The 22,032-nt window shown below is 34.5% G+C and overlaps 2 protein-coding genes and 1 pseudogene across 2 annotated transcripts; 2 read left to right on the top strand and 1 right to left on the bottom strand.

Moving 5' to 3' along the window:
• Nucleotides 1–1,786: 1,786 nt before the first annotated feature.
• Nucleotides 1,787–5,117, top strand: LOC110631857 (ATP-dependent Clp protease ATP-binding subunit CLPT2, chloroplastic-like; annotated as a pseudogene).
• LOC110631856 (protein DETOXIFICATION 56) lies at nucleotides 4,938–7,330 on the bottom strand. The gene has a single exon (XM_021779850.2). The coding sequence runs from the start codon at nucleotides 6,705–6,707 to the stop codon at nucleotides 5,223–5,225; it is 1,485 nt and encodes a 494-aa protein (XP_021635542.2). The 5' UTR covers nucleotides 6,708–7,330; the 3' UTR covers nucleotides 4,938–5,222.
• A 12,661-nt stretch (nucleotides 7,331–19,991) lies between these two features.
• LOC110631801 (AT-hook motif nuclear-localized protein 24-like) lies at nucleotides 19,992–21,710 on the top strand. The gene has a single exon (XM_021779767.2). It carries the CDS (start codon nucleotides 20,584–20,586, stop codon nucleotides 21,466–21,468), a length of 885 nt encoding a protein of 294 aa, XP_021635459.2. The 5' UTR covers nucleotides 19,992–20,583; the 3' UTR covers nucleotides 21,469–21,710.
• Nucleotides 21,711–22,032: the final 322 nt, after the last annotated feature.

Raw genomic sequence — 22,032 nt, forward strand, 5'->3', positions numbered from 1 at the left:
ATTCAAAGCTGGAAACGGTCCCATTCCCATACACCAGATCCGGTGGGTGCTGTACCTGCACATGCACACAGATTTTACCTGTCTCTTTATGTATTCTTCTTCTTGTTTTCTAGTGCAAAACTCTGTAAACTTCTACTTTGACCATGCAGTCTTCCCATTCTATGTTAGCCTCCTCAATCTAATGCAGGAAATCAGACGGACTAGATTGCAATCTGTCAAAGATGTCAGCCCAATCCATGTGGGTCATCATCTGTTGGGGCTTAGAAGACCTTTTTCTCATGCATCCAACAGGGCAAGTGAGACCCCACAGGGAATTTGCACTTTGTAGTTGTGGAGAACAGATTGACAAAATCATGATAAAATAAAAAAAGAAGAAGGGGGTTTGTCTTGAAAAATTGAGCTTTGATTGAGGTGATCGAAGTCCCATATGCTGCTGCCTGATCACATGGCAATAAATGGGTTGTGTCTTGTTGGCAACCATAAATTTAGAGGAGGAGGATAGTTGTGAGTTGAAGGCAAACGATAATATCGATTATCAAATGTTGTTGGACCTGTTTCTGAAGCTGGTGTTAGTAACAAGAATCAGTGTTTGCTATATTTAGATGATAATGTCAGTATGTAGAGACGGTGTAGCGTCACGCTTTGTCTGGCTTTTTTGAACAAGAGTGGAGAAGGGGACAGCTTCCTCATGGAAGAAATATGGGCCAATGCCTATTTTGAAGATGAGCCTGTTTGTTAGGCCAGGGACGATGGCGTTATGCATTTGATGAAATTTGGTCTTGACGATTTTGCTAGTGTGGAAAGGCTCAAGCTTTCTCTGTTTGGTGCTTGCAAGCCTGGGCCATTTGAAGGATTCCTTCATGGGTTTAAGCCCTAATGGCCTACGAAAACCTATGCCACTTGCAAATTCCAAATTGGATTTGAGGTTCAGATCTTTTATAAATTTGGATTTTCCTATCTGAGTTTTAAGTTCCATTCAATTTCCCACTTGCCAACCATGTATTGGGGGCTAACCATAGAGGGTCGTGATTCAGAGCACAATGAATTAAAACTTCTCCGGCTTCACGTGGCAGAAATTTTTATTTTTATAGTAAGTAAAATATAATAAAGAGGACTACATTGATCTTACAATGTAATTTTTGTCTTTATATAATTATTAGATTTTTTTAAATGTCAATCTTAAAAAAAAATTTCTCCAAAATTTTATTTTCATTTAATATAAAATAAAAGATAAATTAAACTAATTGGTTTAATATATAATTTTTATTTTATATAATTAATCGAGCAAAAGAAAACAATGGATATACATATTTGAAGCCCAATAATATTTTCAAGCCTAATCTCTTAGCCTCTCTTACGATAACAAAATATCAGTGTATCGGACTCAAAACATTAAATTTTAGTTTTTCTTTAGATATATATTTTTATTGTTTTTTATATTAATGAAATTTATAATTTTATCTAAAAGGAGCACATATTTTAAGAATATATAATAATTTCTTTTAAAATTATGATTTCAACTTAATTAAAAAAATTATTTTAAAAATAATTAAAAATTTATTTAATGATTTAAATATTTTAATTGAAATATATTAAATTTAATTGAAAATTAATTTTTTTTATTCATCTGTTAAAAAAATTTCTCAACGACAATTTCTAACATTATTACTAATCAGATCTAATACGTTGTCGTACCATAGCTTTCGCAAGTCGCAAGTCCAAATCACGGTCTAAGGTCGCTCATTGCTAACAGAAGTCTAACGCATTGTCAAGAGATTCGCAAGAAATGGCTGCTCAGTCCTTGGCCAATCTTCCATTGGACGACCCAATCAGTCACTCAATCCAATCTTCACGGAACAAAACCCATATCTCTCTCTATCTCTCTTTCTTAAACCCTACACATCGCAGAACACATCATAACTAGGCAGCGCCACCACTTACATGACCAATCTCTCATAACAATCCTCAAATCCTAGACCCCACTTGCCTGCCTGCCACCCCATCTCTGCTACGGTCCTCTCCATCCATCCCACTGCGTATTTTCCCTATCTCCCATCTATCTGTTTTTTTCCTTTCTGTTGCAATTTTCCCAAGACAGTGGCATATTCCTGGGTTTGGTTTTCGGGTAAATTTGAGGTTTTGTTATGTAGGGCAATTAAGGCATTTGCTATGGCTGAACTAGAAGCTAGAAAGCTCAAATATGCAAATGCAGGGACGGAGGCTCTTCTTATGGGTGTCTTGATTGAAGGTAGTGACCAATTTTGCCTATGTTAAGCTTTTCATTTTCTATGGGAAGTTATGTTTTTTATTAGTTATTTACATTCCAGTTGCACGTAATCACCTAATTGAGTTGTCCGGGTGCAAAATCTGTTTTGTTACTAAAACTTATAAATTTGTTTTAAAATTTTTTTAATACTCCATATTTAACAACAATATCAAATAGGCCCAGAGTGGGTGGAGGGGACTGAGCAGCCAAGTGAAAGTGAGATGTGAGATGTGCGAGATGAGTATACTTGGATTATGGCGCAAATTGAACTTGTTGTATTCTTAATATGCTGAATTGAGTTTGTTGGTAATTATGTAAGATAAAAAGAAATTGTGAGAGCTTTTACTTTTTTTATACCAGATTTTGGGAATTACTATGCATTTCTAATTATAATCTGTATATTAGTATTTGATTTTATCCTACTTGGAGTTAGAACTAACCGATTAGTTTTGAACTTTCATCCTTATAAGCCCTTTGAACTTGTATTATTTAGATGTTAACATTGGCTTTGTTGTTTATATTCGCTTAGACATAGAAATATTTGATTTCTAGTCCAGTTCAATGCTATATTGTAATCCTTTGCTTTCTTTTTCTCGTCATGCTATTGCTAGCAGTGAGAGAAAGTTGCAAGTAATTTCCGTGTGAAAGTAGTACAACTAATGGACTTACAAACAATTCCATTATCCTACTCTTTTTTTTTTTTTACAGCATTATCCTACTTGTTATAATTTAAAAAGTTCACAATCACATAACTGAAAGGAAAGCCTCCAATTCTTCTCATATCGCGAACTGTTTTTCGTTAAAGCCTTGTGTTTGTTTGACTGCCTCCTTTTATATTACATCTTTTGGGATATGTAGAAAGTTAGATGTCACAGCTCTTTTGGAAGGATCATTATGAAGTGATTCTCAGTGGTTTATCATTATATAAAAATTCTTCTCCTTTGGACTGTAGGGACTAGTCTAGCTGCCAAATATTTATGGACAAATGGTATTACTCTTTTCAAAGTGTGTGAAGAGACTATCAAGTTACTTGGAAAAGCTAACTTATATTTTTTCCTTCTGGGCAACCTTCTTTGACTGAATCAGTTAAGAGAGCCTGGAATGGTCAGTTGGCCATAAACTAAAATTGGGTAAGTCCTGCTAAATTGCTCATTTTTCTTTTAGTTAGTTTTAATTGCCTTGCTAAATTTTCTTTGTTGAATGTTGGGCGTTGAGTGTCCTATAAGCATAAGTTACAGATTTTATAGGAAGTTATTAGAACACAGATGAATAATATATCTGCAATTTGTAAGGACTAGGTTGTAAGATTTATGGTTTAACAACTGCTATTGGACTTATGAAATGGGCAAGTGGATGCTGCTTGTGTTGTGGGATCTTGAAGTTTCAAAGTTATTGTTTATCCAATTCTAAACCAGCCAATTCTTTTGCATCTTAAAATTCTGGGTTACCTCACTAGAGTGTGTTTATTAGTTCTTAAAATCGTATTCACATGCACAGAAGTTCACTCTTGTCATCTGATCATTTTACCCTGGCTTTTTTGAATTGTGAAGTTATAATATTGAGTTCATTTGGTAGTCTATGCTGTCATTGCTGAATGCTAAAGTTTCTGTGACATCTCTCTGTTGAGAATGCCATTTTTTAGATCGGAGTTATGAATTCTAGAAGAAACGTCTTGGTTGACAATATAATTATAGGAAAACGTTTTCTATTAAACAGCGCTGTTAGTCACTGAGCAAAGTTTTTTAGTGCTTTCCTCGAAGACTTGAATGAGAATTATGTAGCATAAAAAAGATAATTACATGGGTATATATTATAACAGAAAAATGAAAAATAATTGAATATATAAAATATGTGTGAAGATCAAATATTCAAATGGTTTGATTTCCTTGCTGTTTTTATTGTAATTTAGAATATTCTTCCCTGCTTTATTAGTGCTGTTGTTCTTTCCTATTTTGTATAATTATCATTTTGGGCAATATTCATACATTATTTATTTGCATAATTATAATTTTTTCTTAATTTGTTCAAATTTCATTTCTTCGTTTTCCTGAATTGAACGTTGCCATGATGACTAACCTAAAAAAGGGGAAAGTGGGGTGGGGGAGAAAATGATAAATTAATTGTTTGTACCGTGCAGAAGTTAAAACACTCGCTTTTCACTAATGAATCTCTCAATCAACGGGGATGGTGGGGAGGTTACAAGTGATCTACTTCTTGGCATTTGGTCAGAAGTGGTATCCCCAGGTCACAAGATATTAGCTACACTTGTCTTAAGTGATAAGAAAGCCAAAGAGCTGGAGTCTTCAAGTTCTGGACCTGGTTTTGTAGATGGATGATACCTTACATGGTTCTTTATGAGCAGTAACGTAATTCTTTAAAATCTTAGGATCAAGAATGGCAGTCGGAGTGTTTGACTAAGTGGCAAATCTTGTCATTCTTGTACGGATAAAATCATAATAATCTTTTCATTTTTCAAGGAATTAGCACAAGTTGGTATTTGGATTCCCGATAGACTGTGTAAGTTGTTTTCTTTGTAGATAATTTCTTGAAATTGGTTCAGGACTCGATTCGGAGCTGATTTTCTTGCTGGATCATCTGCGAAAATGCTACTCTGTTAGGTCTTGCTTTAGCTGCTTTTTCATACCTGTAAATGAAACTATCCGACACATAATTGGCTAACCATATAACTACAGATGATATTGGGAGTTCAATTTACAGTGAATCATTGAAAGTAAATCCTGACGCCACCAGAGGAGCGGAAATGGACAGAGTGCTCAATGTTGAGGAGTTCCGTTTGGAGTTTTCACGGAAGAAATATAGCTTTACACAGCGTCCTTCTTGGGATCAGTAATTTTACCATATTAATCATACTTTCATAGTCATGCCAGGTCTAGCATTATTCATGATGGCGACAGATGCTATAAATACAAGCAAAACAAATGTTGGCAAGTCATTCTCATGTGTTAGAATCATTGACTGTTGCACTTGTTCCGTGATCTTCTCTTCCTTGAATGGTCTCTTGCACGTCGCTTGCTAGTTTTTGTGCCTTTTTTGCTTCTACTTCCCAGTTAATCCTTATGACAAACACCACTAATAACGTCATGCAAGCAGTGATTCCAACAAAGAAACCCAGCAGCAACCCGCCAAGCCCGAGTCCTGCTTTAAAAGCTAAAAGCACAGCTACTGGCAAGGCCATAAAGTAGAACCCTCCAAGATTGGCATAAATACCCAACCATGGCCTAGCAGTCCCCCGGACAATACCTCCACAAACTGCTAGAGGGAAATTTACCACTTCAACCAAAGCCATTAGCAACATCATCTTCTTTACACCTCTTATAATGCCCTTGTCATGGCTAAACAGAGGTCCCCAGATACCTCTAGCTCCTAACATCACCAAGGCTCCAATGCAACCTGAGACCAAACTCATGGCCAGAGAAACATATGCCGACTGGTAAGCAGGGCGTGCTTGATTGGCCCCAAGCTCATTGGACACACGAATTGAAGCACAAGTTGCTAGCGAAAGCATCACAGAGAAGAGCAAGTAGTCGAAGTTGAGCACAATGGCCAACACTCCCACTGCTTGCTTGGCATTCGGCAGCCGCCCTGTTAGCAAGACCAAGATCTCCCAGCACCACCACTCAAGGCAGGTGGTAAGGCAACATGGTCCAGACAGCTTTAGCAACCTGAGCCAGTCATAAACGCCTTGGTCTAGCCATCCTCCCTCATTCCACTTCCCTCCCTTACCATTTTCCTTCAGCAACACGTATGAAGCTAGTAAAATAACAATTATAAGATCGGTTATCCATATAGCCATGGACACGCCCTCAAGACCCTTGGCTTTTACAAGAAAGATGTTGATGGGCGTGTGTAAAGCTAGAGCTAAAGCTGAGCTAAACATTATAGGAGCTGTTATACCTTGCGAGCTCAAGTAGGCTTTGAGAGGACAAAGCAAGGAAGTGATAACCAAGTCCGGAAGAAGGTAGAAAAGATAGGTTTTTGCAATAACAGAAATATCTTCTTGTTGGCCAAAATTGATGAGAATTTTCTCAACATTAAGCCACAAGAAAGATACAGGCACGGTTGTTAGTAGCAACAACAAAATTGTCATAAGAAGGGTCTTATGGAGTAGCCTAAAATTTTTAGCTCCATAAGCTTGACCACAAACAGGTTCCATGGCAGCACAAAGACCATTCAAAACAGAGAAGCCAGTGACATTAGCGTAAGTGAACCCAAGAGCGCCACCAGCTAGCGGGAGCCCTCCAAGCCGGCCTAGGAAAGCTGTTGTGATAGCTAACTTGGCAAACCATGTCAAATTCATGGCTAATAAGGGAAGGATTATCCGACTTTGTATTTTTAACTCCAAAAGTAGCACTTGCATAAGGTTTGTATGCCATTTTTGTGTAAGTGGTGGAGGTGGTGTCGGAGAAGGCAGAGATTCCATAACAACAGGGTTTTCTTCCAATTTTGACGTTGCGGTGGTGGACACTGTGGCAGAGCAAAATGGGTTGGCGGGTTGATGTCAAATGTATATATTGGAGGTGACAGATGAAACGTAAGAAGAATTTTTTTAGGCTCTTACATAAGATAGATTAATTCCGAGCGCATGGGTTTCGTGAGCAAATAGAGATGGCCAATTGCAGAAGAGGGTGCTGGTAGTGGATTTATATAGTGCGAGCTGAGGATGCAATGGCCTTGCCTCTCTCTCTCTAAATATCATGCTACCATTGTTACTTTTAGATATTAAGATAACCTTTTAAGTTTGATCTTCATTCCTCAGTTTATTTTTGAGAAGATTGCACTTCAACTCCTACTTTTCTGGAAAAATTTCAGCTGGTCCTTGACTACTGAACAGTGAACTATTATTCTCGTCGGCTTGAAGAATATTTGCTCCCACGGCAACAAGCATATAAAGATTTTATTTTTTCCACCCGAGGCAGCCACCGAAATCTGCTGCATATGCTAATGTTCTTTTAATGAGCCAACTTCATTTCAACTGGACTTATAACTATCTCAAAATTTTTTGTCATTAGAATATGTTCCAACCTGTGAAAATTCCAATGCTTTGCATCTCATAGATCGCACAAATTGATAATTTCAATTTAACTAAATTCTATTTAATCTATTCTCATATATATCTTTTTGAAAAAATGGAAATTAGTCATGTATGATTCTGCAGTAGTTTAATTGGACTCGTGTTTAGTGAATCTTGGACGTCATTTCCTAAGTATTAGCAAGCATAAGAGACAGAGTGTTTGTCTAGTGGGAAATTGAGGAGAAAAAGAGAGAGACAGAGAGAGAGAAGGAAATTACTAAATGGAGGGAAGCTTTCCGAATAAAAATTATTCATATCAAATGTACACATGAAATCATCGTGCTTCCCTAAAATTTATCTTCATGCAGTTCATGTTTTTGTTATAAATCCGTACGTCAGTCGCTTGAATTCCAGGATGGAGTACCAGAAAATAACTTTTTGACATGGGCAACCAACTAATTAACAAACTAGTCTTTGTAAATGATAATACATATGTTACACAGTGACTTGATTCTTAGCAGTTAAGAATGCTTAACGATAAATAATTTATTTTAGGCTTGTGGATGATAGCTGGAGAAGTTGTCTTTAATTATCAAAGACTTATCTACTAAGGAAATAATAAAATAATAAAAAAGGAAATGCAACTTGTGAAATTGCACATGAAGCAGCAACTCTTGGACCCATTATTGCAGACTTTTGCATGCTATATATATATATATATAGGAGATCATTTCTTCAATTTGTGGAACCCAGTTCTTGATAGTGTAGTGTAGCCCAATCTTGAGAGAGAAAAATTAGAGAGAATTTTTGTTGTGAGATTTTGGGTGTAATTGAGTTTAAAGGTTTGAGTAATCTGTTAGAGAAAAAAATATTTAGTATTTGTAATTATTTTTCTCATAATAGAATATTTATTTATGAAATAGGCTTACATCAAATCACTTTAAATTTTGTGTTCTTTATTTTTTTCTTAATAATATATAATAAAAAATAAATATATTTTTTTTCCGTAAATAATTCAAATTTTATAATTTAAATAAATTCAATATAAAAATTATTAAATTGAATTTTATTAATGAAAAGAAATTTGTGAAGATAAGAATCCATGGCTACTCATATGACAAAAATAGCTTGGAATTCCTGGTGGGTTTGGTTAGCAAGCTGCTTTTTCTTCTAAAAATAGAAGAGGGCGTGTATAATGTGAGGGGAGCCTTAAACCATGGCTTTGCTTTGCCACTTGCCATGTAAAGTTTCATAGTGTTAATCCAGATAATTATTAAGGGCCATTTGATTTTAACTTTTAAAAGGGGTTGGCAATAATTATGGGTGTTTTATATTCATATCTTTTTATTTTATATAGAAAAAAATGAAAGTTCTTCAAAATCCTAGCTAAAATATTTCATATTGCCCAAGTTGATAGCTAGTAATGGAGCATATACCTATGCCCAATTATGTGTTAATTTGTTTGGAATTAATCTCTAGTTGCCTCCTTAAAAATTGGGTAAATTACATCCATGTATCTAAACTTAAAGACATATAAATAAAAGTATCTTAATTTTAATTTATAACAGAAAAATATTCTTTTTTTTTTTTCAATGAAAGTAATATGAAAATACTATAATATGATTTCCATATTAAATGCTTGCGTTGCAGATTTCATCTATTCACTATTTTTTTTTTTTCTTCTTTTTTACGAGACAGATTTTAACTCTGTCTCGGTAGTGGATTTTGCTCTCCCCCCCTTCAAGCGGTGGTGTTTATAAATAAAAGTTATGGTTTTTTTTTATGGTAGATGGTGCCTAATGTTGAGAGCTTTTGTTGATCTACTATGATTGAAATTGCATGTCTAACCTTGGGTTTTTTTACAAATGGTTTTGGTTGCCTTGTGAACTCTAAGGAATGGAGCTTCATTAGATAGGTCTCAGAAAGAGAGATCTCGATGGTATAAGTGTTGGCTATGTCCTTGGACAATCGTCTCCCCCTTCCCCTCTAGGTAAAAGAGATTGAGAAGGCTCAAAGGCTCGCTCTCACTTCCTTTCTTTTTTACTTCTTCCTTGTGCGTTTCTATTGGTTGGGTCATGAGCTTCCCCTATTTGGTTGAGCCTTGTTGGGAATTGAAAACTTGGGGTTCTGTTGAGCTAGAGCCTTGTAGATCAAGCACTTTAGTCATACATGGCTCTAGTTTGGTGCTTCAGTTGTTTTTTCTTTTTCCTCGATAATAGAGGTTTGATGAAGGAGAGGTTTGGTTCTGGGTGCTTTCTTTGACGGCACCACAACCTTTTCCATTGGGTTCTGTTTTCAAATTCATCCATTCGGTTCAGCTAGGGTTTCTCTTATGGGTTATGTTTTGTGGGTTGATATTAGGTTTGGCTTATACTTTTTAATTTAAGGCCATCAATCTCTTATTAATGAAATTTACTACATTCGATTGAAAAAAATAAACATATCCACTCTACAATGGGCATTGGGTAAGAGGGAGAGTTATTGTTTTAGATGAATAGTACGAAAATAGTAGAAATGACGTATCATTAAATCCTTTTATTCTTTAATCATAAAGATTAATGAACATTCCATCCAATCCGCCACTTTGCTTTCCACTTATTCCCCATTTATATCTGCCTTAATTCTACTGCTGCTCTTGTCCATTTTTTAACCTCTCTATCGTTGAGTTTTGGGTAAAGTAAGAAGTATATCTTCCCAATCAACGTTGACATTGATTTTCGACACCTACCTGCTTAATCACCCCATGCTGAGTGGGCATCTTCCTTCCAAGGGTGCGAAATGAAAATTAGTATCAAATTAATAAAATTCCATTTGTAATATTAGGAACAAAAAATTAGTTTTTATATGGATGGTGTAATGTAGGGATGTCATGGGTCGGATTTTTGTTAATACTCGATTCGATCGAACTTTAATAAAATAGATTTGAATAATATATAATAAAGTTCGAAACGAGTCCGAATTTAAAAAATAATACCTATAATGGGTTTGAATTTTACATATTATTCATTACCCGAAGTCGTTTATGTAAATATTTAATTAAATATAAAATATATATTTTTTATAAAAATATTTTTAAATTTTTATATATTTTATTTTATATAAAATGAAATTTAAATATTTATGAAATTATTAAAATTTTAAAATATAAATTATTAATCATAATAATTTTTTATTAGATTATTAATTAAAATATATAAAATTAAACATGTAATTTAGAATAAATTTTAATCATATTTAGGATGAATTCAAATTTTGAGAATATAAGTTCTGATTTTGTAATACCTATCTATTATCATCCCTATGCAGTTTTAGTGATTTTAAAATGCCACTAGTATCGAGCAAGAATGCACTTGAAATCGTAATAAAATATAAACCAGGAATCTAAGAAATTGAGTGCTACTTTAATGGAAAGATAATGCAAAGTACTTTGCTTTACAAATTCCTTTTCAAATAAAAAAAAAAAAATTGATGGATTGCTACACAGCTTTTCTTTGCCTCCAATTAGCCTGATGAAGGGGATAAAGAGAGATTTTATTATAAAATTTGATGAATATCGGAATATAATTCCTGATATGTTTTGCATGGAGGGTTAAGTGAGGGAAATATATGTTATATATTCCTATTTCCAAAGGTCAGAGCAATGGAATCTGTGAGTAATTGACAAATGCAATCTTGATCTGTCACACTGCACTGCATCGCAGTAAGGATATGTGCATATCAATCATTTTCCTGAAAAAGGAAGAGGAGACCTTGTGATTTGCTTTCTATTTTCCAAAAAAAAAAAAAAAAGTAGAAGCACCAATCTTTGAAATGGCCACTGCCACTCACTGATATAAGATTAGATGTGGGATCTGTCCAAACATAGGAGAGGTTGCTTTAAGCTTTTTATTATCAACTGGCTGAGGCCCTTCCCTTGTATGAATAATCAATGATGAATCGGTCTTGTTAATTTCAGGCCACGTTTTACAAACAAGTGTCTTTGCTAAAGTTCTCTGAAACAGACTTGTTGCTTTACCATATTTGGACATGTAAATATTAACCACATATCTTGGTTACTTTTTATGGATAAGTTGGCCTTTACTAATCAACATTTTTCATCCATTACTGAGATCTCCATGCACAGGACTAGTTCAGTCCCAGCAAGAAAATTTCATGACACAACATATTTGGAGATTGTTTGTCCTTTCAAGTTCCAAATTTGCAGTCTTGCTTCAATTCTCATTGATTTGAGAACATATCCTGCTTTCCAACTAATGCCGTCGTCAGCTACAGGGTCTAGTCCCAGTGCCACGTAAATTTACAGCAAAGAAGAGATGGAGTGAGTGGCTTTTTAACAAACTACTCCGACACTCAAGTCAGCAAGTTGGATGAGAAAGAATGAAGAAAAATTGTAATGTGATTCAGAAAAAATAATATGCATACCTCATTCCTGGTTATCTGTTTGGTATTTACAAGCTTTTAAAAAAATAGTAATTACTTCATTTATGGAGATAATCTCAATTAATATATCGAGATTGTCTTCACGAAATCCGGCTTGCTTCATAACTAGCGTAATTATTACTCGGTATAACTTTTCGCTTGACTTGTTGAGCGAGTGAAAGTACTTTTATTCGATCTGATTTTAGTTTGATTATGCTTTGTTTGACTTGCTCGGTCTTGGATCATATAAGACAGTAATTGACATTTCTAATTGATACGTTGAATATTTATCTTGAGTTTTGACTATTTGACTTGAATTTTAAGCGAGTGGTATTATGATCTCTAACGATTACAACTGCTGAAAAATGTTCATGCAAGTGCTGGACACAGCAGTCAATCCAATGATACTTAATCTTACATTTGGTTATGATAAGAACGAATTTATATCAGATAATTAAGGAGCTAGACCAGGTACTAACAGCACCCACTTACGCCTTCAAGTTATAAGAACTTACCTTTTTGGGAACCATATCATAGTGCAGAAATAAATAAGAATAGTATCAATCATGGTTTTGTCAGGTTTTTTGTAGGTGTACCTCTTTAGTTGTCCTAGTCGGTTGGTTCTTGGTGGTATTGCATTGAGTTGAATTCGAGTCAAAGCAGGAAATGAGAGATTGAGAAGCGCAAATATATTTTAACACGACATTTAAAGAAGAAATAAAGCACCCAAAGAAAGATGGATTTGCTTATAGATTCAGGGGTTTCATTTTCAAGCCCCACACTCCCACTAAAACCCCAATAATTGCTATAAGTTTGAGTTCAATACAAATTAATCATTACCATAATCAATAGTCAAGACATTGGGTAGGAATTGTCCCAAACGTCTTAAATAATTCTTAAAAAGTTGCGAGCCCTTATCACTTTCTTCACATAATTAATAAGCATTACCTATCAAATGGGTCATGGTTTCGGGCCGGATTGGCTCATGAAAATTCTATCGTGTGTTGTTTTATAAATGCCTCCGGGCCTAGGAACCAAGATTATTTGCCGATCAAATCAAAGCAACAATTAAGCTTAATTGATTGCTCTATAGCATACGCCCTCTTAGAAAAAGGTTAGAGAGAGAAGATTATACCTAAAATCTATACCCTTTACCCAAAATTATTTCCAGATTGATAATTATTTAACATGTAGACCTTATAAGTGACTAATTTAAGTAAACATTACCCAACAAAATTTAAAATAAAAAGATTGATAGTGCAAACATTCTTTAACCTCTTGTAGCTAATTCTGGTGGCCACAAAATAATTAAATCCCTAGGCATTACATATTAATAGCTATATAGAACCATGTAGTTTTTGTTTTTTAAATAAATGAACATTATTTTATGGGAATTTATCCTCTTCAGATAACTCTACTCCTCAAACATTGGAGGAATTGATGTCTAAGTAAATAACACATATGTAACACTAGAAAATGTTATATATTCTTGCTTCATGCACAAAAAACAAAGAAATATATATATAGGGTTAAGCATCATCCAGTGATAGTATATCTAATTTTTAAATAGATTACTTTTTAGTTTTTCCTGTTGATTTCTTTCTCTCTATTTAAAAAATATATATATATATATATATATATATATATATATATATATATATATATATAATCATCATCATCATCTTTTAGGCTTGTTTAATTATTGGTTTATTAATATGCTGTAAAATTTAAAATAAAACCACTTTTGGCTTTGTGAGAAGGCATAACTAGCACAAAGTCAAGAAATTATATGTGCATATTTTTTGTTGTCTCAAAGTTACCAGTCTTGTCTCAATATTATCTTATCTTGCCGTACAATGATGCTTATATTTCTAATTTAATTTCCCATAACTTGAGCATACTTTAGTGTTGCAATCTTTTTTGACAATTTTATAGTTAATTAATTAATTTCTCCGAATTAGCAATTAACAAGCTCATTTTCCAAGTAGGTTGTATAAAAATCATATAGCATAGTCCTTACTGCATCAAATGTTGTCTACATGGGAGAAGCTTTATGGGTACATATGTATGGGTAATCTGCCCCTTCTAGTCCATAATCTTGGAACTGAATTCAAGGTTTTTTTCCCTTTTTTTTTTTTAAATGTTGCAAGTAAAGTTTCGCTTTTGGGTAGCAATCCTGTACCTGTTTAGCCATGTATTTGTTGGGATGCATACCGATTAATTTTATTATCCTGTTGTGTTCACTTAAAGCAGCTAGGCTCCAATCTAAAATATATAGTTTACGTATGTCCATATTATTATTTTATTTAATATATATATATATATATAATTTCACTTGCAATTTGGTGTATGACTTAAATAGCACTTTGAATGGTCAATTAATAGGTTCCCATTACTTTTTCTTGTGGAAATTTCATCTTCTTATCAAAACATGTTTTTTCCCCCCTCTGAGTAGCAGGTATTTGAAATTTTCATTGGATAATTAGTGGTTTCAAACCCTTCTGAAGGCCTTATAGCAGACTTGACTTCATACTTTTCATTTCAATCAACATGAAAATACATAATTCCTACCCTTTAAGACTGCAAGTCACTGTTTATAATGTGAAAAAGATCATTAATTATTGTTTGTCAATTTTTCATGTCACTGTGTGTTACTTGATTTGGTGCTACACATCTACAAATAAAAAAATATATAAAATTATGAAAAATAAGAAAATTGAATTGATATAAATAAAAATATGACCAAAGATTAAGTTTAACCACTTAATGTGTAAAGTAATTAATAATATTGAATTTGGAATTCCAAATGCCCAGGTCTATACATGAGTTCATATTAAAATTGATAATAAGATAAAAAGTCAAGTTGTTTTGCAAAGATTAGAAAGAAAAGTATGTGTGAACACAAATACATGTGTGGTTCATGGTGTCAAACAAGATTAAACATTGGATCAAGAAGGTGAACAAGATTCCACATGGATGGGCAATTTGCCTCATTTGTCGTTAGCTTAGTCTCTAATGCAAGTCCTAATAGTCTATCTAAGGTCTATAATCAATTAATTAAGCAACCCACATGTGAAAGGTGAGAGGGTTAGCGGTCCTTCCTGGAGATTAAGGCCAAATGAGAACAACAGGCTTTGAGCTCCGAAGAGAGGACTTTATGAGAAAGCTTGAATGAAACGTGCAACACTATTATAGATTCGAGGCAAGAGGTGCCTTTCACATGGGTTTGATTTGTTTAAGGCAAAATGAACTTGCTTAAGATATGATTGTTTAATAAGCGTAATGGGTTCATTTCTTTCTTTAATGAAATGGACTTTGATTAAGGTATTTTGCTTATAATATATTATATTCAGCCACTAGATTTAAAGCTTTGTTTGTTTCTAAGCATCCATCTTTTTCCACAACTTCTTTCTCAAGGTAAGAGCCTGCCTTTCTTGAAGACCCCACCTAACTTTGTCCTTCAACCTTATGCATATACACTGCAATTTTTGTCATTTTCTGTATAGATGACTTCCTTGGTTATTAGTTGCATACCCAGAATTACAGTTGACTAGCTACCTACATTTCATTTCATTTCATTTCATGTGCTTTTTAAAAAAAAAAAAAAAACCCATAATTAGATTTAAAATCTTTAACTGGTTTTAATTTAATTTAATTAGAATTGCAAGATCTGCAATTAGTCTTGCTGATCATAGCCCGTGAATTTATTGTGGTTGTGTAGTACGACTTTAGGCATGGAGGAAGACTTCTGATTGTATTGATAAAGGACAAATCATATCAATTCTTGTGAACTTGGTAGTCTTGTCATAGGGAATCCAACTGGAGTATTAATTATCACTAAAATTAAGATGCAATTTGAAGATGATCTGTTAATTAAATTCAGGATTAAATGCTAGCAGCCAGCACCAAATGCAGAAGACAGGCCAATGATAGTGGAATCATGTGATGTTGAAGTAAGTTTAGGTTCTTAACATGAGGGTATGGAGTGGCTTTTAGGTTGAATAAGTTACCTGCTCGACAGGTCAATTTCTCTATATAGTGGAGATAAATTGCACATGGAACTTATTTCTCTTAGGTTGGTATAATAGTATAGAGATGAATTCCCAGGAGGAATGTGAACATTATTAATTATTTGATGCAGAATCATATCCAATTAGCAAGCACATAGAAAGTGGGAACATGTGCATATCGTAATTCACAAAGGTTAAATGGGTCATGGATTGGATTTTGCAGCAATTAAGCTGGGTAGGTAGCCTAGCAAGCAGACAAGGGAGTTTTGGTGCAACAGTAAAATAGTAAAGTTATTCCTAGCCACTGTGATTTGGATGCTACGGTCAAATATGGAAACAGTCTCTTCATAATTAATATAAGAAAAGGGAGTTTTTGACCATTCCATAATTAACCCACTTTATGCAACATCTCGTGTATGAACAATTTCATCACAGAACATAAAACTTTTTTTAATATTTAAAGGCATTTGGCTGTTAATTTGTTTGTTTCTCTGATTGTTTGAAAAATTCAGTGCAGACCCATTATATATAAGACGCTAACTGGATTAAAAAAAAAAGGTGGTGATCCGGTGAGTACTCCGTTGACTGGACTTGAACATGGTTGTGTTGTTGTAAGTTCAATAATATAGATTCTGTTTTTGTATTTGTTTGTTTTCCAAGAAAATTAAGGCCGGCCAGATCCACCGAGAAAGACAAAAGATGTGGCCATGTAATGTTGACTGCGCCTGTGGCCCTTTACATTCCCTTTTATAAAACAGCATATTAATTTTAAAAGCATATGTTATGATTGCAATTTTAATCTTCCTTCGTAGTTATGAAAGAAATTTAATTAATAAGCATAATAATAACGAGCAAATGGATTGATTTTGATCATATATATATGATTAATTAGTAAGGTGAAATGTGACCCACATGTCCTCCTAATGAATTACATAAGATACAACAATGGTTAGCACCTCATTATCCATGCCCTAAATTTTGTATTAGAAGTCAATTTAGATGGGATTGACTAATTAATTGTCTCTTATATCTTATCATCCCTGAAATTGAGTGAGGAAGTCAACATCACATAAAAAGAAAACCAAATCACAAGAAATAAAACTACGATATTGTTTTACATTTTTTGGCTTATATGATGAATCTAATGTAAGATTAGGGTTTTTTTTTTTAATTGATAATTCTTCAGATTTAATTTTACAAGGAAGCAATAAATTTGGCCACTCTCTTATCATTAGGTCAAATATCAATTCATTAGATCAAATAAAATTGAAATCAGACAAAAATTAATTCCACGTTGAAAGGCTTTGGAAATTGTATTTCTAATTAAGAAAATTGTTGTGATGATTTGTTCTACCTTCCAAAATGAAATTGATTCCTTTCCGTCCTTCATAATTTAAACCCTATCCTTGCCGCCTCCCAGCTCCACCGGCCCAAAATTAAAATAAAATTAGGGTTTTGTTGTTATTATCCTGTACGTTAAGTAAAGGAAAAAAATAAAGTTAATTAAAATTTTGAATTATTAATCTAACAATTGAATAGCTATTTTATAATAAATAATTTTTTTAAAAAAAAAATTAAATAAATGAATATATCAACCAAATGTGAGTTTTTTTTTAAATAATATATATATATATATATATATATATATATATATATATATATATATATATTAAAAAAAAAGGAAAACACATTAGAATTTAACTAACGAGTGTGAAATGATACTAGGAACATGGAGAGAAATAAGAAGACAACATATACATTCTAACACAAAAGTCTCACCTTCCAACAGGAATGGCCTTAGAAGAAACAGAGAGAGAAAGGTTGGGGGAGGATTGAAGGAGGTGTAGGATCCATGGATGAAGAAAGCATGAAAAACAAAGAACCAAGTAGGGGGCCACAAGGAAGAGATGAAGCCGACAAAGAGCATCTTTTGATAAAAAAGAAAGAATATGGGTATGCGTAGAGCAGGTCGTGAGATGCGAAAGAGTGCCTTTCTTTCAATCGCCAAGCACCAAATTCTCCGGCGCTCGTGCAGCGTGGCTCTTTCTGTTTTTTGTTTTCGTGTCAGCGCCTCCCACGCGTCTTCCCACGCCGCAACACACCCACCCCCCAACACACCCCCCCCCCCTCTCCCATCTTTTCTTCCTCTGCTACTCCTCCTCTGGATAATGCTCATAATCTCCCCACCACCACCTACTTCCTTACTCTTACACCCTGTCCTTGTGTGTCTTATCATTCTTTCTTCTCTGCCCTTTCTCTCCCTACTTCTCGTCTTCAAACTCCATGAGTTGGTTTTCTTTTTTCCTTTTTATTTAATCTGGTATTAACAATAGCAAGTCTTTCACGATTGCTAGTTTGAGCAGTTTACAGACCATGTGTACTATATATACTTCATAAAATTGTTTTCTTTTTTCCATTTTTTTTTTCCAATTTCTTATCGGCCATTGATGAAATATATTGTTTTCAGTGTTTCTTTATCATGTTAGTAGACATTATTCACATAGGATTAGTTGCAATAGAGATCAATATAAAGGAAGCAACAATAAAATTATTGAAAAATTATTGAGTGTATTTAGAAAATTAAAATTTTTAATATTCTTTATGCTCATTTAAATATAGTCTTTTTATAAATTATTAGAAGTAAATTTTACATTTCTATGAATGAAAAACACATGCTTTAGTATATTCTTGCGTTCACTTTTAATTATCGATCAGGGTTTTTATATAGTAATTAAAGAAATAATTAAATCACTTAAATTATAATAAAATATTTGACTAAATTATTCATTATCTCACTTAATTAAGAGAAAGAGGATGAGGTATTAAGACGGATTTTAGAAAATTGTACATAAATATTGTGTTTAGTAGAGCTAAGGATAAAATTAAAAAAAAATAATAATACTTTTTAAGATAATTATGAATAAAATAACTATTAAAAATGTGCCAAATAAAAATAAACGGATGAAGTATAATTTATGAAAATTAAAGATATAATTAAATAACATTAGAAGATTTTAATCAATATTAATTAAGATCTTAATGAATGGAGATAAAGGATTACATATTGTGTCAGTAATAAACACAAGAATAAATTATATGTGCAATAAATTTATTGATTTTGATAATTTAATGCAACAAATTGTTATAATTTTATTTTCTAACAAGATTAATTATTGGATGGCGATTCTTTAATTATTAGTTCAAATCATTAGCCCATTACCAATCATTTTATATAATCTGCTAGCTTAAACAATTATCATTTTAGAAGATCAAGGTGCACAAAATGCAGGAAGTCTATGTAGAATAGAAAGTAGCAACTTAAAATTTCTGATGCCACTGGAAATACATAAATAAATAAAAGAAATATTTTTGAACATTTAGAGCAGGAGACAGGAATCAATCCTTACACTCATCAAAGTCTTTCTTATTGGTCATGAGGAAATGCGTGGTTTTTTCAATAACTCGTCACTGCCACCTGCAAAAGGCAATGCCTTTCTTTCTTTTCATTTTATGATGGAAATTAAAGTTTTTTTTTTTTTTTTTTTTTTTGGTTGAAAGTCGCTTTGATGCTGATTTTCCATTAGATATAAATTAATTTGATAGTGGCAGGGAAGAGAGGACGTTGGTTTGGGATGTGACCATAATTCATTTCTGTGAATTCTGTGAGGAGACATGGCATTTTCGCATAGACAGCAGGGGGATGATAAACCTGTCATAAATACAGCCACAACAAGTATTGTGGAAGATCCATAGAATAGACCCGGAAACACCGGGGGAAGAGACACGTGTCATGCTTATGAAGCATTTGGACCGTAACGTTAACACAGAGAGGAATAGATGGAAAATTTCAATCTTATATGCTGCGTGTGGTCATCCCCCGAAAAAATCAATCTCTGTCCGCCAGCTGATAATAATTTTGCCCTGATTACTATGAAACCGACTGGAAGATGATTGGTATTGCTTGCTTGATTACTTGTTTTTGGTAGGTTGATTACAATTAGGTTAATGAAGAAAACTTAGAGTACTCCTTCTAATTAAGTTGTAACCGACTAGCTAGGAGTTCCTTGTTTCATATATATGATGAACAACAAGGGTTCGGCTGCAATAGATTAAGCCGATAACGATCCTAAGATGAATGACTAAAAAAGAGAGAAGGAAGACGTTGAACGATTTGGAGATGAGGACTAAGAAGAAGTAAGAAAAAAATATGTTAATAAATTAACTTGTCTATATAAACAAGAGAGAGAGAACGCGGAGTGCTGGAGGGACACAGAGAAAGAGAGAGAGAGAGAGAGAGAGAGAGAGAGAGAGAGAGAATGGTGGGGACAGATCCACCGCCCATACGCACGCAGTCTTACCAAAACCAAGCCCATCTCTGATCTATTTTCAACTCGATCTACCTTAACCCGAACCCAAATATTACCCCCTTGCAAACAACAAAGGTCGAGACTTGAGACCCATCTTCTCTCTTCATCTCTCCTAATACTTAACCAACACAACGCCACTGCTTATGCTGAATTCTGCTCACAATTTGGTGGCTGACACCAAAAATCCACCCATGTTTCCTTTCTTGTTGAGGCCTCGCTAGCTATTACCCCAACTTCATTACCCAAAGAAAATTTAACAAGTCTTCTTCTTCTTCTTCTTTGTTTCTTTTTTTTCTCTCTGCTCCCACTATACCCGTTTCCTTTAGAATCACCTCCATAAACGTTAACGTTTAGTGCTACTTTTTGTGTTTCCATTAGTTCTTGGGTCGTCTCTCTACCCGCTTAGGTCTTGTATAAGTGAATAGGGCTGTTTTTAGGTACTTAAAGAAAGAGGTAATTAAAGTCAAAGGAAAACAAAAAGGCAAGAATATGGATCCAATAACGGCTCATGGCCATTCTCTTCCTCCTCCATTCCACACCAGAGATTTCCAGTTACACCAGCACCAATTTCCCCATCATCAGCAGCACAACTCAGAAGATGAACAAAGCGGCAGTAGTAGCGGCGCCGGCCTTAACAAGTCCCAGAAACGAGAACGCGATGAAACTAGCAATAACAACAGCGAAGGCAGAGAACTGATCCCTGCTGGCCCAGGTGGAGGAGAGATCAATAGAAGACCCAGAGGCAGACCCGCCGGATCCAAGAACAAGGCTAAGCCCCCAATCATCATCGCCCGCGATAGCGCCAACGCTCTGCGCACTCACCTGATGGAGGTTACCGATGGTTGTGATATTGTTGAAAGTGTAGCCACATTTGCTAGGAGGAGGCAAAGAGGGATTTCCATTATGAGTGGAACTGGAACAGTAACCAATGTAACTCTGAGACAACCAGCTTCGCCAGGTGCAGTTGTGACCTTACATGGTAGATTCGAGATATTATCACTATCTGGGTCCTTCCTGCCACCGCCTGCTCCGCCTGCTGCTACGGGCTTGACCATATATTTAGCTGGAGGACAAGGGCAAGTGGTGGGTGGGAGTGTTGTCGGTACACTTACTGCTGCAGGTCCTGTTGTGATTATGGCTGCTTCATTTAGTAACGCTGCTTATGAGAGGCTTCCATTAGAAGAGGAGGATCCACAGCTACCTATGCAAGGGGGTGCAATTGGGTCGCCAGGAGCGGTTGTTCAGCAGCAACAGCAGCAGCAGGTTTTGGGAGAGGCAAACGTGCAGCTCTTTCATGGATTGCAGCCTAATCTCCTCAATTCTATTCAGTTACCAACGGAGGCATACTGGGCCAGTGGGCGACCTCCCTTCTAAGAAAATGACTGATTCTCAAGGCTGTATTAGTTCAGTTTCCCATCATCTTCAGGTTAGTTATCATCAAGAGGTGACAGACATTGTAGCTAGCTAGAGAATTTGGGTTGTTGAGCATTTTCCGGTTTCGTTTTTCTTTTATTTTCCCGAGTTACTGTTTTGCATTTGATTATCATTAGCTTATATGCCTGATTGTTGATTGAATTAAGGACTGTAAATTCAAGGGTCCCATGTGGGTTTGATTTCATGTTAATAATTGCTGCAAAATTGCCCCAATTGAAGAAGTAGAAGAAGAAAACAACAGCAAAAACAATGGGAATGGATCTTTCCCATCAAATAATGTGTTTGTTCCAGCTTTAGAACACCCCCTTACCATAAAGTTTTCATCATTCTGCCTCTAGAGAATTAGGTCTCAATTTTATCATGAAACTTACCTTAACGACGTTAGCACATTCTTGTTTAGGAAAGAAATTAATTAGCTGCATCCCCTCTCTCTCATATCCATAGTTTCTTTCTATTCCATCTAGAGATACCGCCTGCATTAATCTTTTTCCCAATGAACCCATA

Source organism: Hevea brasiliensis, chromosome 16 (genome assembly GCF_030052815.1).
Source record: "Hevea brasiliensis isolate MT/VB/25A 57/8 chromosome 16, ASM3005281v1, whole genome shotgun sequence".
In the NCBI taxonomy this organism is placed as follows: domain Eukaryota; kingdom Viridiplantae; phylum Streptophyta; class Magnoliopsida; order Malpighiales; family Euphorbiaceae; genus Hevea; species Hevea brasiliensis.

Excerpts from the sequence above, each read along its gene's own strand:
- LOC110631856 (XM_021779850.2), bottom strand. The coding sequence starts at position 6,707 with ATGGAATCTCTGCCTTCTCCGACACCACCTCCACCACTTACACAAAAA.
- LOC110631801 (XM_021779767.2), top strand. The coding sequence starts at position 20,584 with ATGGATCCAATAACGGCTCATGGCCATTCTCTTCCTCCTCCATTCCAC.